General features: G+C 38.4%; 3 protein-coding genes across 3 annotated transcripts in view; all 3 read right to left on the reverse strand.

Moving 5' to 3' along the window:
* LOC142345741 (phosphoinositide 3-kinase regulatory subunit 4-like) overlaps positions 1-10261 on the reverse strand; it is a 428489-nt gene extending 418228 nt beyond the window's left edge. Inside the window, exon 1 of the mRNA XM_075398038.1 lies at positions 10243-10261. The gene's annotated coding sequence lies outside the window, so the exon portion shown is untranslated. The remainder of the gene's footprint in view (positions 1-10242) is intronic.
* Positions 1-10265, reverse strand: part of LOC142345743 (motile sperm domain-containing protein 1-like) — a 98128-nt gene extending 87863 nt beyond the window's left edge. The window contains exon 1 of the mRNA XM_075398042.1: positions 10241-10265. The gene's annotated coding sequence lies outside the window, so the exon portion shown is untranslated. The remainder of the gene's footprint in view (positions 1-10240) is intronic.
* LOC142345742 (uncharacterized) overlaps positions 1-17757 on the reverse strand; it is a 35232-nt gene that overhangs the window by 10159 nt on the left and 7316 nt on the right. The window contains exon 3 of the mRNA XM_075398041.1: positions 1093-1255. Coding sequence (XP_075254156.1) covers positions 1093-1255 — 163 coding nt within the window. The remainder of the gene's footprint in view (positions 1-1092; positions 1256-17757) is intronic.

Below are 17757 nucleotides of genomic sequence, written 5' to 3' on the forward strand. Positions count from 1 at the left end.
TTTTCGGTTCAAAATTTAATTTAAAATTCAACTCATTGAATTCTTTGACCCGTGTTATCAACCACGACAGTGATCAGTCAAGCGTGAAAGTTGTGACTTGTCTCAGACGAGAAACGTGATCGAAAGGTAAAACCAATTAGAAAAACTTAGCAGGATAAGTCCTGGAATAGATTTGTATTCCAAGACTTGAGCTATAAAGTTTTTACTTGACTAGCAAACCAATTGGACAATACGAACCTAAAAGATAAAATTAGATTAGCAAATTTGCGTATGTGAATAATTAGACATGAATGTGCAAGTGCGTGGAAACAAGAAGACAGGTCGGCATAAAAATTTTTGGATCAACTAACAACCAGTTCGTTTCTACGAACAAATATACAGAGTTCATTTCTACGGTTCGTTTCTATGACGGTTCGTTTCTACGAACACATATATGAAGATTCACAAATATAGAGAATGTAGAGAAGAAACCTATTGTCATTGAATTTGTAGAATTTTTTGGTACCAGCGTTTTGTTTTGAACACCAACTTTTCCAATTTTAAAAAAAGAAAAAGAACAGAAAACTTGCATTCTAAAAGAAATCTTGGCTGACATAAAGGAGACAAGCAGAGGCAGGCAAAACATCAAATAGTGAAAGAAAAACTTGAAATCAGCAAAATAGTTTTAGCTGACAACTTGAACTCAAAAAGTGAAAACAATTGCATTAATTGATTAATTGACTACCTGTCTTATAACTTGGCAAAAACAATTCGATCATAGCAAAACCCAGAAAAAAATAAGAGGAAAACAGTTAGCATTTTAGTAGAAAACCGCCTGGACATATAAGAGACAAACAAGCAAAAAGATCAGAATGTTTAACAAACTACAAAAAGATCAGAACAAACTACAAGGTACACTACTAACTATTATCCTCCAAATGTATAAATGCCTCAAAATTAAATAGCAAGGTTAACCTAGAAAATAGTCCCTTCTCTAAGTCAGGTCGAAACAAAATAGATTATTGTAAAAGACTTATAACCTCTAAGTTGACGACTGTTAGATATGTATTTCGAAAATATCATTATTATTAAACACGGATGAGGTTGTCTAACTTGAGATAGGTAATGTTCTGGTAGAGGTCCGGACAGCATACGGCCATTTCCAGCTGTGAGTCACTCTGGTCCACTCCAATAGCCCTCTCGAAATAAGGTGCAATTTGACGGGTAAATAGACCAGTACCACACGCAACATCTACCACGCAAGAATCAAGAGCACCTAAAATATTAGAGGCGCAAATTAGAACAGCAAATGATAGAGGAGATAGATATATTTGTACATAACACTTTTCTCAAACTTTTCATTTAAACGATTCATGTGTACGCAACTAGTGTCAGGAACGTTTTCTGATGATCGTTATTCTGCAAGGAACAATAATCTATCCAATTTTGAGCATGGCACGTAAATATATATTTCTCAGTTATATAACCAATTAATGTCAAACAATAAGCCTTTAATTACAAAAAAATACAAAAACCTATCAAATAACCAAACTGGGAACTTAAGAAACTGTCTTTGAACCCAAATTTGCTCTCAAAACTTTTATATTGAGAAACTGGCATTATCACGGTTCAGGAAACACTTTTCCGTTCTTTCATTTTTCTAGGGCGTCTTTTCTGTCTCCATTTCAATATAACAAAACATACCCGGCAGATTGCCGGAAAATAGCCGCCGTTGATTCCGATCATCACGATTGAGAAAGAGAAAATGAATTGTGTAGAAAAACAGTTTTAAAGTGCAAACTATTTTGATGTCATTCTCCTGTTTCATAGTGAGACGATACAGGAGCTATTATCAATACCAATAAGCATTAGAGATGGCAACTAAGACTTATAAGAACCAAGTTCGAGTAACGGGCATCTAAAACTGGGCTCTATGGGTTTATCCCGTTTCTATTTCTGATTTCGTTTTTTGTTAATGACTCTGATCAGTTTGAATCGCTTTACTGAGCAACTGATGTCTAAAAACACTTTTAGCAGAATGAGAGAAAAGTGAAACTAGCCTAGAGAGGTAAAAAAGATTTCACGCAAAATGTTGAACAAGCCGTGAACTAAGGTAAAGCGAAAATTTTTTATTCGACGAAGTAAAAAAAAATATAGCAGGACAAGTCCTGGCGTGCAGTTCAAAGAATTTTCATTGACTAAACAAACAGCTAGACCTAAAACGGATTAAGCGCGAATTGGGAAAACCATTTATAAAAAAATCAGATCAAAAAATAAAAAGAAAGAGAATCAACGTCAAAATGACGCATGTGAAGAGAAAACACGAGCGAGAAATAAAAAACTAGGCCTAGAATCAACTATGAATGGATTGCAAAAACCATTTAGAAAAAAAATCCGATCCAAAAAAAATCGAAAGAAACAGAAAAAATCAAAGTGAAATTGCCGCATGTGAACAAAAGACCACTAGCGAGAAAGCAAATTTTTGTTCAAACACCGTTCTCTCACTCAACTTTAAAATTAGAGCAAAAAAAATTCACGCCGCAAAACCACTCGCTTTTTCGCTCCACTTCCTGTTTCGGCGTGACCAAAATCACTACTTCAATTTGACTTCAAAAATCATGAAAATGTGTGAACAGATCTTGAAAAAAAGACAGCGTCCCAATACAATTAAAATTCTTTGAATTGTAAAAAAATTAGGAGCGCTGTAATAGCGGGCTGAGAAGCTGAGGCAGCTATTAATAATAGTCAACGGAATCATTGATTTAGTATTTCACAGTGTGGACTGTTTCATTTTCCCAACGTGAAAAAGTTCGGTTTTCAGAAGGCCGAGTTAAAAAAACCAATGCATGTTTCCGTACTGCTAATGGAATGCATAAATAACCAAATGAAAATTGGGACGAGCAATAAAAAGATAAAATAAGGATTACAACAGTATTTATTCTGCACGTCAAAATCACAAAAATTCCGACTATGTTCACTCTTTCTTTCATTTGCATGTAATCAACTGTGATAAATATTTTAATTGGACTTCACTATTTTTATATATTTGATCACTTTGATATATTTTCTGACTTTCTAGCGGGATCTTCTTGAATTTTTGCGCTGTGAAAAGAAATGTATGATGGAAATATTGGTTATCTCTGTTCTAATCCTGTTGTAGCAATTGGTCATCAAGGAACTGTCTTGAGAGCACAGGTGAAAGCACTATAACCTAAAGACTATCAGAATCTCGACTGTTCGGTGTAAAAAGTTGCCAAACTGCTCGTCAAGATTCTGTTCATTATTAAATTCAAGAAAGTCATTGTTAAGATTGTTCAGAAAAGATACGAGCGGAGCGCTTCTCTATTAGTGATCAATAATTCCAAGTTTTTTTTTTACACCTGCGCATGTATCGTATTTGCCTTTGTGTATAATAAGGTCAATAAGCATTAACGTACTGAATGTCTCACTCGTAGGTTCATCAATTACTTGAAGCAAACCATGCTTCTCTAAGATACTCAGATAGTCCAAGACAGTTGAGTTATAATAAAGTAGATCAATCTTCATGTCACCCATAATGAAGCAAGGACTGTCAACGGTACTAACTTCAAAACAACTTAAGAAACAAGTTTTTCTCTCTGACGGAGAAATGTATATGCGTGCAACAGAAAAATTGTACTTCAGGTTTTGAATTACATTTAACCAAGATAGCATTAAAGTTAGTTAACATTTTCTTTTCTTCGACCCATGAAAAAATAATTACACCATCATTTCATTTTTGTTGGGTTATGGACTTTCGCAAGCGGAATAAAAAGCGTTTTTAACTAAGTAAAATAATTAATTTCTCAAAAATGAGAGAATAACAAAATGATATTTTAAATAAGAATTTAGATTTACAGGAGAGATCTGATTATTAGATCAAGATGGTGATTTGAATTTGGGAATGAAAAAGGACTCAAAAATCAGCTGTATATATACCCATTATCAGTGTGAAAAAGTCAAGATACAAAACTAATCTTAGCACCGTGATTTATAGTGGGGGTTGCAAGGGTTACCCAATATGGTTTGCTTCTGCAAATCAGTCGCAAAAGGAACCATAAATGGATTGCATTTGCACTTTTCTAAGAATTCATTCACACTTCCGGAGATATCATCATCATTTAATACATGCTGGGAAGATTTTACATCACTTAATCTAACTCTAATAATAGTTATCTAGATTCACCAATTTGAACCGAATATTGATTCTCAGCACCATTTCTTGACGATTCATTTATATAATTTCTTTGATCGAAGTCATATTGCTTGTCTTTCTAATCTGGTAAGTCAAACTTTCTTTCTAATTCTCACTAAGTTTAAGACTATAGTTTGATCGATATTCTAACACCCCCACTCAGACATGAGCTGATTGCGTAGAGTCTGCTCCCATCAAAACTGCTCTGAATGTTTCTACTTTCGAAACGGGTAAGGACTTTGTGAAGATGTCCGCTGCCATTTTGTCCGTAGGGACGTAATGAATAGAAATAGTCCCATCCTCCGTCTTGTCCCGGATGATGTGAAACTTTGTTTCGATGTGCTTGCTCCTTTTGTGCATGACTGGGTTTTGGCAAAGTCTGATACAACTTTGGTTGTCTTCTCCAATTGCTATTGGACGTTTCTGTTGGATGCCAAAATCCTCTAGAAGTTGTTTCAGGCAGAGTGCTTCCTGAACTGCTGCTGCCATGCCCTGATATTCTGCTTCTGATGAAGAAAGAGCAACTGTGGCCTGCTTCTTGACACCCCAGCTGAGTGCTGCGCCACGTCCGTTGAGCTTGAAGTAATAGCCCGTTGTTGATTTTCTGTCGTTCACGTCTCCAGACCAGTCTGCATCACTTTCCCGCACTAAATCATAACTGGCCTCTTTTGTGTAAGTAAGTTTTAAACCTTTTGAACCTTGAAGATATCGCAGAAGTCGTTTTCCACACATCCAGTGTTGATTGGTAGGTGCATTCATGTGTCTGGAGAGAATGTTGACTGTGAACATTATGTTTGGCCTCGTCTGTTTGGCCAGATACAGAAGTGATCCAACCAAGCTTCTGTAGATCCTCTGGTCCACTTCTTCGTCTCCGTTCTGTGCTGTCTGAAGTTTCAAATTCAAATCAGCTGGAGTTTTTGAGGGTTTGCATTGATCCATTTGAAACCGCTCAAGCATTGTTTCTATGTAGCTTTCTTGGTTGACTGTGACTTTGCCCTCTTCTCGTCTGATTCTTAGACCCAGAAACCAGTGTAGTCTCCCTCTGTCTTCCATGTGAAAGGTTGCTTCTAGTGCCTTCTTGACATCAGAGACCACTGTCATACTTCTTGATGCTACTATGATGTCCTCAAACCAGACCAAGATGAAGGTGCGATCCTCTGCCTCTGATCTTGCGAACAAGCAGTGATCGTTCCTGCTGCTGGTGAACCCCTGTCTCAGTAGGAAGTTTGCCAGCTCTTTGTACCAGTTGTTAGCAGCCTGTTTCAAACCATAAATTGATTTATTTAGTCGACATACTAACTTCTCCCCATCTGATCCGCGTTTTACAAACTCCTGTGGCTGTTCCAGATACACTTCTTCCTCGATTGGTGAGTGCAGGAAAGCAGTCTTGACATCAAATTGGTGCATCACATGGCCCTGCTTCGCTGATAGCTGAAGTAGAATCCTGAATGTCTCTGGCTTACAGGTAGGCGCAAAAGTCTCAAAGTAGTCCAGTCCTTCCACTTGTTTGAAGCCTTTCGTCACATAGCGCGCTTTGTATTTGTCCACTTGACCACTGGGTCCCAATTTCACTTTGTAGACCCATTTGCCCGGCATGACGTCCCTGTCTGTGGGTGGTCTCACTAGGTTCCAAGTCTCGTTGTCTTGGAGTGCCTTGACCACGTCCTTCATTGCCCGGTGCCACTGGTCCCAATCGTCACCTTGCTTGGCTTCGTAGACTGTTTTGGGTTCCACATAGTCGCCCTCAGTCACAGCAAGATGGGTCCTGACTTCTCCAAAAAATTGCGGAACATTCCTTGCTCGTGTCCCTCGTCTGGGCTCTGCTATGTCCGCGTGTTCCAGTGCATCTTCATTGAAGCCAACTGTCTCTAACTGTGAGAAGTCTTCTGTGTCACTGTCTTCCAGTGACTCTGAGTCTCTGTGACTCCCTCTTGTTGCAGTAGATCCTTCATCTAGTGCTGTTTCTCCAACATCTGAGGCCTCTGGTCTCAGTGTTGTTTCTTGTGTATTCACGCTCCCTGCGTCATGCCACTCCTCCTTTATTGCAGTAGATGTGTCCTGTCGTTCTCTGTTGTCATCATCTTGATGACCATCATCTGGGTGCCAGATTCCCAGTTCCGACCCATCATCTAGTAGGTCAGCCGTTTCTTTGTTGTCAGGGATTGAGCCCACTTTAGACTCCTTGATGATCACATCTCGAACTGCCATCACCTTGCGTGTGTTGGGTATGTACATCAGGTATCCGTTTTCTCCTTCAGTGTAACCCACAAACTTTCCTTCCAGTGCCTTGGGTTCAAGTTTGCTGACTTCTCTGTCCCTCTTCCTCATGAAGACTGTGCAACCAAAAATAGATAATTTACTAATTGAAAGCTTAGGTTTTATACCTCTCATCAGCTCTGCTGGGCATTTTTCTTCTCCTCGTCTCACAACCAAGTTTCTGATCCTTGCTGCGTGAAGAATTGCTGCTCCCCACATCATCTTGGGAAGTCCTGAGTCAATGAGCAAACATCTTGCCATCTCCAGCAGTGTCCTGTTGCACCTCTCAGCTAACCCATTCTGTTGTGGCGTCTCTTGTATGGTCTTTTCCTGTAGAATGCCTGCATCTAAGCAGTACGTCTTGAACTGCTCTGAGAGAAACTCCTTCGCATTGTCTTGCCTCAGCTTCTTGGGCGTCCCCACACTGAGAACAAATTTCTTCAGGCTGGCCAGTGCTTCACTCTTTGCCTTAAGCAAGTCCACAAACACACACTTCGTGTACTGGTCTGCAAACACTATGCAGAACCGGAACCCTGACAGTGACTCTACTCTGAAAGGTCCCATCACGTCTGAACACCCTCTCCAGCTTCTCTTCTGCTTGGGTCTCTGCCACTCTTGGTACTGGAGTCTTTGTGATCTTGGCCAATGCACACACATTGCATACATCATCGAGTTCCCCCACTGTCTCTGGTGCATTCCTGACCACATCCGCTTGATTCAAATGACCCAATCGTCTGTGCCACTTCCTTGCACTGTCAAGTTTCACGCTGTAGGAACTCATCTTGAATTCTAGAACGCTGCAGGGTAAGTAAAACAAATTATTTTCTTGTGTTAGTTTTACCCGAGTTCCCTTCTGGAGTTTCATGCAGCTGTTTCCTCTCTCAAAAGTGAAGCTATGTCCCCACTCCGTGCATCTTAAGACTGATAAGAGGTTTGAAGAATAGTCCGGCACACACAGAACATTTTTGAGTTCGCATTGGAATTCCCCTTTGTTTGAGGGTATGTTGATCCTCACACAGCCTCTGCCCACCACTCTGGAAGCCTCTCCGTTGGGATTTCTGACCACTGATTGAATGGGCACAAAGTCCAGGAACGCATCGATGTTTGTCACTATGTGATCTGTACAACCACTGTCCACTAGCATGCCTGCTGTCTTCCACTGGGTAAGAGCTGCCCAGCATTCCTCGTCTGGTGTAGCCAATGTTGGACCCATTGCCACTGACTCATGTTTGCCTCCATCTCTTTGTCTCTTGCATGCCCTGTCTAGGTAACCCTTCTCACCACACTTGCTGCATTGTGCTGTCTCCTTCCTGCAGTCCTTGGCAAAGTGTCCAGGGATCCCACACACAAAGCAGTTTCCTTTCTTGGGTCCCTTCTTGAAGTCACTCTTCACTGCCAGTGCCACTGAACCACTTTGTCGCTTGTGTCTCTGCACCATGCTCTCATGAAAGTTCTGCAGCCTTTTCCTCAACTCTGTGAAGTTCGTTGCCGGGTTGAAGCTTTCCTGTATAACAAAACTTTCATACCTCATTGGCAGACCATTGAGGACCAAGGCGTTGAAGAGGGTCTCTGAGACTGCTTCCCCTGCTTCTTGTAGCCTTGTGAGCAACTCCTGTCCTCTGATGAAGAAGCTGTCCAAATCCTCAGAATCCTCGAGCTGCAGTAGAGCAAGCTGTGCCACTAAAGTCACCACTGTCGGCGTCTCCACACTCTGAAATCTCTCTTGCAAAAGCTTCCAAGCCTTTGCTCCATCTCCAATGCCATCATCTCCCACACAGTCATGTCTCATCAGCATGAGGGTTGTTGCATCTAGAGTCAGTGCCAGATGGCAACACACATTGTTCCGTTTCTCCTTGATGTCTGCAACTTCCTTCTCATATGCATCCTTCAGCACCTTGTGGTTCTTCTTCTCATCATTGGTTGCCCCATTGGCCAGTGGCACAGGCTCATTGGGTTGCTTCTCTGTCCCCAGTATATATTTGTAGAGTCCCTTCGTCTGCATCATCGCCACAAATCTTGTGCTCCAGATTGGAAAGTCCTGTGCCTTTCCTGTGTAGGTCAGCAGCTTCACTGTCTGTTGATCCATTGAAGTTTGAGCAGGCAAAAACGTTGTGAAAAGAAAAGGTACTAAGCAGAAAAGGATTATGACTATCAACAACAAATTAGTTTTGTTTTGGAAATCAATTTTATGACTTAGAAAATTGCTGGGCCCATAACCTGTTGGGTTATGGACTTTCGCAAGGAATAAAAAGCGTTTTTAACTAAGTAAAAGAATTAATTTCTCAAAAATGAGAGAATAACAAAATGATATTTTAAATAAGAATTTAGAGATTTACAGGAGAGATCTGATTATTAGATCTAGATGGTGATTTGAATTTGGGGATGAAAAAGGACTCAAAAATCAGCTGTATATATACCCATTATCAGTGTGAAAAAGTAAAGATACAAAACTAATCTTAGCACCGTGATTTATAGTGGGGGTCGCAAGGGTTACCCAATATGGTTTGCTTCTGCAAATCAGTCGCAAAGGGAACCATAAAAGGAATGCATTTGCACTTTTCTAAGAATTCAATCACACTTCCGGAGATATCATCATCATTTAATACATGCTGGGAAGATTTTACATCACTTAATCTAACTCTAATAATAGTTATCTAGATTCACCAATTTGAACCGAATATTGATTCTCAGCACCATTTCTTGACGATTCATTTATATAATTTCTTTGATCGAAGTCACATTGCTTGTCTTTCTAATCTGGTAAGTCAAACTTTCTTTCTAATTCTCACTAAGTTTAAGACTATAGTTTGATCGATATTCTAACAATCTTTTGCAATGCTTTTGCTATGGTCCAGTTAACCCTGGTATAGCGCATATTTGGGTATTTGTTTTTTCTGTCAATCAATCTTCGTTAAGCGAATCGCATTGGTTTCTTTGAACTATAAGTTCCACGTAAAAATGTAAAGCATCAAAAATCTGTTAATCAGATGCAAGAAGCACTTGTCACCAATTCTTTATTCTTATCAGTTTAGAAAACTTTACGAAGATCCCCTCTTAAAAATTTAGACTTGCTTTACGAGCGGATATGACTGAAGCAAATTAAGTTTGCATAATTCAGCCCACCTGTTGAAAGTTTTGTTGTCTTCGATATTATACAATGTAATCTTTTCGCTTCGCATTAACAATGCTTTTAGATCTTGTTCACAATCTTGTCGGCAACCTTTGATCTCAATGTTGTTAAGACATCATTGATTTAGACTTGATGCTGGCCTTCTTTCAGCTTGGTTTTGTTCCGTATAATCCCGAAATTCGTTTCGCGCCTGACAAATTTAAAAAATAAAATTTGTTTTACCTCGTCTGCTTGGCAGCCTATGACATAAACTAATATCGTCGTTTCTGATATTCACTCACACCAGCTATGCAATATTAACTACTTTATCGTCCTCTTCATGTGCCCTCGTCCAGTCCGAAAAATTCTTTTGACCCTACGCCTACGCTCCTCATTCGCATCTGATTCGAGTTGGGACAAGAGCCATTTACTGAGTCATCTGGTTTGGCATCAACATTTGTTGCTTTCAGCTGAGGCACCTCAGCCGCCGAACAGAAGCCACACAAATGGTCTCCATGAAACCACGTGCTACTCGTTTAGGTAGCCAGGTCGGAACCCACACAGATCATGGATTACCATCTGTAGCTGTGCCAGTACAGCCAAACAGGTGCGTCATCTCACAATCATCTGCATCTGAAAAGGATCCAGTCCTTTTTGGTAGAATCTTGACAATCAGTCTCTGAAACTATTTAATAAGTTTATCACAACTTTGGTAAGTTGATCACAACTTTAAACATAACCGACTAACGTCTCGGGGAATTGCTCTCAAACGACCGGCGAGCGGTTGGCTTCGTCAGTAGCTAGCCACGGCTTAGTGAGGCTAGCTTTTGCTTGATTCGACTCTGCAACTTTTAGTTTTCTAGCCTTGTTAGTAAATAAATAAAAAAACTGCTTATAAAAATTTGAAAAATTTAAAAGAACATAGCCGGCAGATTGCCGGAATAGCTGCGAAAGAATAGACCTGCGTGCCATATAATAGAGATAGAAACAGATACATATCTAAATTGAAAAAAAAATAGACGCCGCTAAAAAACCAAGTAAAAAACATTCAGCAATAAATTAATAAAGCTTGTTAAAATTCATTCTGCAGAAGCCTCTTATTAGGGACCTTTACTGCACATATGAGTTCCTTTGACCTTAAACAAATTCAAATTAAACTTGAGTTTTAAAGTGCAAAAGTCATTTTATTGAGTGAGGTAAGTCACATATGATCAAAATCTAATCACGCAAATAACCTAAAAACTTTTGCTGAAGCGAGTGAGAAATGACGTCACGCGCGCAAATGCCGTTAGTGAGAGGAAGAAGTCATTAAGAAAATTTGACTTTTTCAGCTTTGCTGTGTGAACAAATGTAAAACGAAAAAAGAGCGTCAGACGACGAAACAAAAAAAAACCAAGAGCACCGCAATATAGCTACGCTCAGCTTACAGCTTCGCAGCTATAAAAAGATTCCACATTTCGCAGTGAAAATGTTCAGATCTATTTTTTGTCTCTGGAGACATCCATCTGTCAAGTAATCCATCTGCAAGACTTTAAAAGCTTCGTTGGCCAGTAATGATCTTGAAACTCAGAAAAGGACAAATGTTCAAATTTTGAAAACAATCGCAAATTTTAACAAAATCTTGCAAAAAAAAAGATATTAAAATCTTAAAAACCATTTCATAGTCTCAAGAGACTATCCAGTATCCCTATTTCAAGCTTTAAATAGTTTCACTGGCTCATAAAGTAGGAACATCCATAAACTAGGAACATAATAATTTTCCGAAAATTTGAAAAATAAATTTAGTCAAAAAACTGCTAAAGCTGGAGTCATTAAAATATTGATAACCATGGTGCCGGAAAAAATGATAAAAAATTCAAAAAGATTTAAAAAAAACTTGAAAAAATTGCAAATATTTTAAAAAATTGCTGATGTTAAAATCTTGAAAAACAAATCCATTACATCTAGATTCATAAACTTGTAACATGATAATAATTTTCTGAAAATTTGAAAAAAACAATTTATCAAAAAATTGCTTAAGCTGGAGTCATTGAAATGCTGATAATCATTCCATTAACTCTAGAAACTATGCGACAGCTCATCATCAAGCCAAAAATGATGAAAAATTCAAACATACCAGGCAGATTGCCGGAAAATAGCCGCCGTTGATTCCTATAACTCTATTGGGATTGAAAAAAAAATTATCAACAAAAATTGATTTTTGTATAAAAACATTTTTAAGTGCGATTTAATTTGATGTCATTTCGTAATTGAACATACTCTTGTCTCTCAGTGAGAGGCTACAGGGTCTAGTATCAATACCAATAGGCACTATAGACAGTAACTAAAACTTATGAGAACGAAGTTCAAGTACCGGTCATCTAAAAATTGGCTTTATGGGTTTATCTCGTTTCTATTTCTGACTTTGATTTTTTTATACTGACCCTCTTCATTTTGAATTGCTTTGCTGAGCAGCTTCTGTTTTAAAGGACTTTGAGCCGAATGACAGAAGAGTAAAACTAGCCTAGAGAAGTCAAAAACATTTCACGCAAAATGTCAAATGCTTAAGCGGTACATGACGACGGTACTTCAATATCCTCTTGACGCTATAAAGTAGTCGACTGCCCCTAACAATTGTCTTAACAAGAAAATGAATCGCTAAAACACATGTAAAATGTACGTGCTTCAATATTTTACACCCATCGGTATCCGAGAGGAGGATTTTGTTGAAAGTTATTGCGCAAAGAGCGAAGAATTTAGTTCTTTTAAAAACTGCTTTATTCCTCGTAACAGTTTAGAGCTGTAGGGAGCTCCCTATTTTTTAGTTCCCTATCTCTTCAAGCCCGGGTCGAGGTGTCAACGCTAAAAATCGCTAAAAGATGTAAGATTTGCGGGGAATGAGTAACAGTGCGTAAAAGATTTGCGTTCAATGCGGTGAAAAAAATTTTAAGCGGTGAAAGAAAATTTTTCACCACTACCAGCAGAATGCTCTGAAAAAATTCTTTTCAGCGCTGCCAGCAGAATGCGGTGAAGAAAAAAATTTTCACCGCTACCAGCAGAATGCGGAGAATAAAAATTTTTCACCGCCAAAATTGCAAATCCTACAAATATTCACCGCGCTAATTTCAACACTTATCTTGAATACACAGGAAATATCTTTAATTTAAGTGACAGATGGCTCAGTGGAATAAAAAGTTGTTGACATGCATGCGGTGAGAGGTTCGATCCCGTGTACTGCAGTTTCCTTTTGTAAGAAATCCGATGAATGCGGTGAAAAAAAATTTTCACCGCTAAAAACTGCACAAATTCACCGCATTCAACGCTAAAAGATGCGGGAGCTTTGCGGTGAAATAATTTTTTTTCACCGCTAATCTTACATTATTTTTTGACTAAACCTCGTACCGGGAGTTGAACGACTGATGCAAAATAATACGTAAAATTCTAGTCAGCAGCGTGAAATCCAGAAGTGTCACTCGTCCATTACACAATTACTGCAATACCCAATGAAGTGTTATTTAAATACCCAACCAGATAGTTTTTTCAAATTGAAATGAATGAAACTAACGGTAACAATGGTCATCAGTCAGTACAAATCAATTGCTGCGGATGCAATGAAAGTATGAGTGACGAGCCTATTTTCTGCGTCTGGTGTCGAAATGCTGCTGTGTGTTCAACGTGTCGCCCCCTGGATTCGACTGTGATCAACACTGGTTCGGCTATGTGGAGCTGCAATTCTTGCACGAAGCTAAGTATTCATTCTCTGTTGACTTCCATCACAAACAAGTCGAATATTGTGGATGATATCCATTCAGAAGTTTTGCATCTTCGAGATGAATTTAAACAAATGAGGAGACAAAATGAACAGAACTCAACGGACAAAGTTTTTACAGTCTGTGATTCTGCCAAAGAAAGATACAAATGCAGAGACATACTCCGGACCATTCAAAAATCCAACTATTGCACATAAATTATTCAAGATGAATAATCATCGACGCAACAGCTCCAATGTCTCAACAGGAGATAACAACAAAAATCGAAAGAGGGAAGTACGGGAAATAGAAGTTGTACGCGGAAACAAATCGAATAATAGTTCTTGTTTTAAAGGCGTAAAGCCGGTTAAACGAAAGCCACCCAGAAAACATTATTTTATTAGCCGTGTGGATAAAAGTGTTGACACTCAATATTGGTGGAGTACTGCAAAACTCATAACCTAGATGCACCTCTTAGATGCAGAAAACTCCCCAGTAGAAATTCGGATCAACAATCATTTCATCTGGTTTTTCTGGCAGACAAGACTGATTTAGTTGAATCGAGTGACACATGGCCTGAATACATTATTTTACGACGCTATTTTTTAATTGATGAGGCCCGTTGGCTCAAAACTCTGAGAGATGGTCAATCTGCGGAAAATTGACTAACAAGACGTATTTATGGGTGTCTATGGAATGCAAGGTCTTTGAATAATAAATTTGAAAATTTATCAATACTTCTTCTGGGAAATGATTTACCATTTCTTGCGGTCACGGAAACATGGTTTTCAGAATATAAAGATTTTCGTGGAAAAATTATTACATGAGACAATTACTGTGACATTCTTCACGTGGTGGTGGCATTGCACTGTTTATTAAAAATTGCTCTAAAGTTAAATTTCCAGAAAAAATTTTTTGCAATGATTGGGAATATGTAATCGTGGAAATTAATTTTTATGACACCGTGTTCTTAGTTCCTGTGATTTATCGCAATTCCGAATGGGTCTATTTGTGCATTCCAACAGAATTTACCTGAACACATTTCTTTTTATTATCCTCGATTTTCATATTGCATGGTTATGGGAGATTTTAATATTCCTCTGAACAAATGCTCTCAACCCACGTTGAACCTGATTTTTGTGCTTAATGAGTTCAATCTCAGTAATCGAGTTACTGTTCCCACTGTCACGAGTGGCAATGTCCTTGACTTCGTTATCTTTGATATCGATGAACAAGTTAGTGTGAAAGTTAAACCCAGCCAATCAGACCACATGTATGTGTTCTTTGATTTTCAAGTAGAAACGAAAGCGACCAGCAGAGTTGATAATTACGGTTATAAATGGAGGAAAGTTGGCGAACAGGATTTTCAAGAAAATTTTGCAACGAATTTAACAAACATGATGGATTACTACTGTCCACAATCAAAAGATACAACAAAAGAAATTGTAAATGAAAGTTTTGAAATTCTTTATGAATCATTGGATTATACTCGAAACTGTTTGGCATCCTAAGGAAAAATAGTTCAAATTTGTGAAAAACCCCGTTATTTCGATGAAGAGTGCTTAGCTGCTAAACGTCTGAAAAACTTGAACGTCTATTTCGGAAAAACCCAACCACAGAATGAGGTCAAATTTGAAGCGCATTTACAGACATATCATGATCTCTTACGGGAAAAACGTTCGCCTTACCTCATATCTCGGCTGAATAATGATAGCTCAAAAGTTTGTTTCTTGACGTTTGATTAAATTTTTAAAAGGAAAAACTGAATATCGCCAATTTTTAAAGACCCCCTTTAACTTACAGATGACTTTAACAATTTTTTTGCTGAAAAATTCAAAAAGTTCGTGAATCCCATTGTGAATCACAAAACCCGTCTCTTAACGTCACACAAAGCGTACACTGGAAAAGTTTCACCCAAATTATTGGCCAACAGATACAGAAAATTGTGGCTGATTTATCCAACTCGACTTCGTCTAATGATATAGCACCAGTAGCTTATCTGAAATCTTTCTTAAAAATCAATTCAAGTCCTTGTGCTGATCTTGTAAATTGTGTACTGGTTTCGGGAGTTCTCCAGCAGGAATTGAAGCGTGGTACTATTACACCGCTGTTCAAAAAAAGAGATTCTAATTTCCTAGCAAATTGCAGGCCAGTTACCAAATTGAGATTTTTCGCGAAACTAGTGGAGTTGTTCTTCAGCTGGAAAGCTACTTAATGACAAATTCACTATTGCCCGGAAATCATTCAGTTTACAGAGAGGGTCATTCAACAGAAATTTCTCATTTTTTGCATTACGGAATTGAAAAATCTTCTGAGCAGAGGTAAACCTGCATTGATGATTAGCCTTGATTTAACAAGTGCATTCGACACTGTGGAATTCAACGTCCTTATTGATATTCTTCATAAAGAATACGGTTTTCAAGATACTGTTCTGAAATTCTTCAAGAGCTATCTACGGGAACGGAAGCTCCAAGTTCAGATTGGGAACTGTCTGTCTTCGGAGTTACCTACTCAATGCGGAGTGCCACAGGGCTCCATTTGTGGCCAAATCTTTTCCTTCTCTATCTTAAACCAGTAATGGATTTGCTTACAGAAGAAAACATTGTTCACCATTTTTACGCAGACGATAGTCTATTCATTTTCGATTTTTCTGAAGAGAACGAGCAAATCTCGGAAAAAATTTCAGCTGTATTGGGATTTTTGAACAGTTGACATTGAAAGTTAATAAGATTAAGACTGAGGTGATTCTTTTCAAAACTGTTCTTGATAGAAATTCTTATCGAGCCCATTTTGGTCTCAACTCGTCGACTATCGAAATCAAAGATAGCGCCAAATATTGGGTTTTTATCTAGATGGCAAACTAACTCTTGAAAAACAAGTAAACAACGTGTACCGCCAATGTTATTTACAACTTAGAAAATTGTATGCAATTAAAAGTCAAGTCGATTTTGATCAACGGAAAAATTTAGCTTGCTGTTTCATTCTTTCTTGCCTAGACTACTGCAATGCACTCTACATTGGGCTAAATCAGAAGTTAGTGACGAAACTTCAGCGCATCCTGAATAGTGCAGCAAGATTTGTCTCTGGGGCAAACCAGTCAACCTGCTCTACCGACTTCATTGGTTGCCTATTAGACAACGCATTGATTTCAAGCTCCTTTGCTTAATGTATTCGGTTGACAGAAGAAAAGCTCCGTGCTAGTTACTGAACATGTTTCAAAGGAACAAATCGTCCTTGTCCACTGCCCGCAAATTGCTTTTCAGAGTCCCAAAGTGCCACAAGGAGATCACAAATAAGTCCGTAGCTTATCAATGTGCGAAAAAATGGAACGAATCGCCCGAGTATTTGAGACTAGAGAAATGTTACGGAACCTTCAAATCGAACCTGAAAACTCTACTATTCTGTCAGGATTTCTAATGCTACGTGGATACCAGTTTTGGGATTAGAAAAAGTGGTCTACCAAAGTTTTCATCGTCATCATCATCATGAAGCGTTAGGGCTGAGTGATGTTTATACATAATTGTTTGCCTTGAAAATCGAGGTTCTAGATACAGTTAACAATATTGTTCAGCAAAAACTAGGCCGTTTTGGTAATTGGTTTCTAAGATATCTCCTTTCATATTAATCAGGTAGATCGCAAACTGTAGACATCTCTGGTTCAAAATCAACGTTCATTCCAATACATTATGTGGATCACAGGGTTCAACTCCTGTTTGCCTATTCTGTTTATATTGACGACTTGCCCAAAGTTATTACAACTGATTGTTTTCTCTACGCTGACGAACAAAAACTTTTAGGTAACCAAGATCAAGTTGATACTAAAGGGCAATGTAAATTGCTTCTACACGGACAAAAATAACAAGCCAGGGGAGACAATTTCAAAGATGTTGGCATTTTGTTCGCAGAAAACTTGAATTGGGAATTTTATCTCCACGCAATGATTAAAAAAACAGCTTAGAGCCTCCTCCCATAAAACAAACCAGAATCGTTCTACTTTTCAATACTTCAGAGCCCTATTATAAATCCACTTCTATAAAAGTTTGCTTGTCAAAGGACAACATTAAGAAATCGTTGCCATTTAAAACATACCCGGCAGATTGCCGGAAAATAGCCGCCGTTGATTCCAATAAGCATGATTGGGATTGAAATAACAGAAGATATTGAAAAAAAAAAGATTTTTGTACAAAAACATTTTTCTAAGTCCGATTTATTTTGATAGCATTTCGTAGTTGAACATACTTCTGTTTCTTAGAGAGAGGCTACAGGGGCTACTATCGATAACAATAAGCATTAGAGATGGTAAATAAGAATTATAGGAACGACGTTCAAATAGCGGGCATCTAAATTTGGGCTTTATGGGTTTATCCCGTTTTTATTTCTGACATTCATTTTAGTACTAACTCTGTTCATTTTGAATTGCTTTGCTGAGCAACTGATGTTCAAAATCACTTTAAGCAGAATGAGAGAAGAGA

The sequence above is a fragment of the Convolutriloba macropyga genome, chromosome 9, assembly GCF_964194025.1.
Source record: "Convolutriloba macropyga chromosome 9, txConMacr16.3, whole genome shotgun sequence".
Lineage (NCBI taxonomy): Eukaryota > Metazoa > Xenacoelomorpha > Acoela > Convolutidae > Convolutriloba > Convolutriloba macropyga.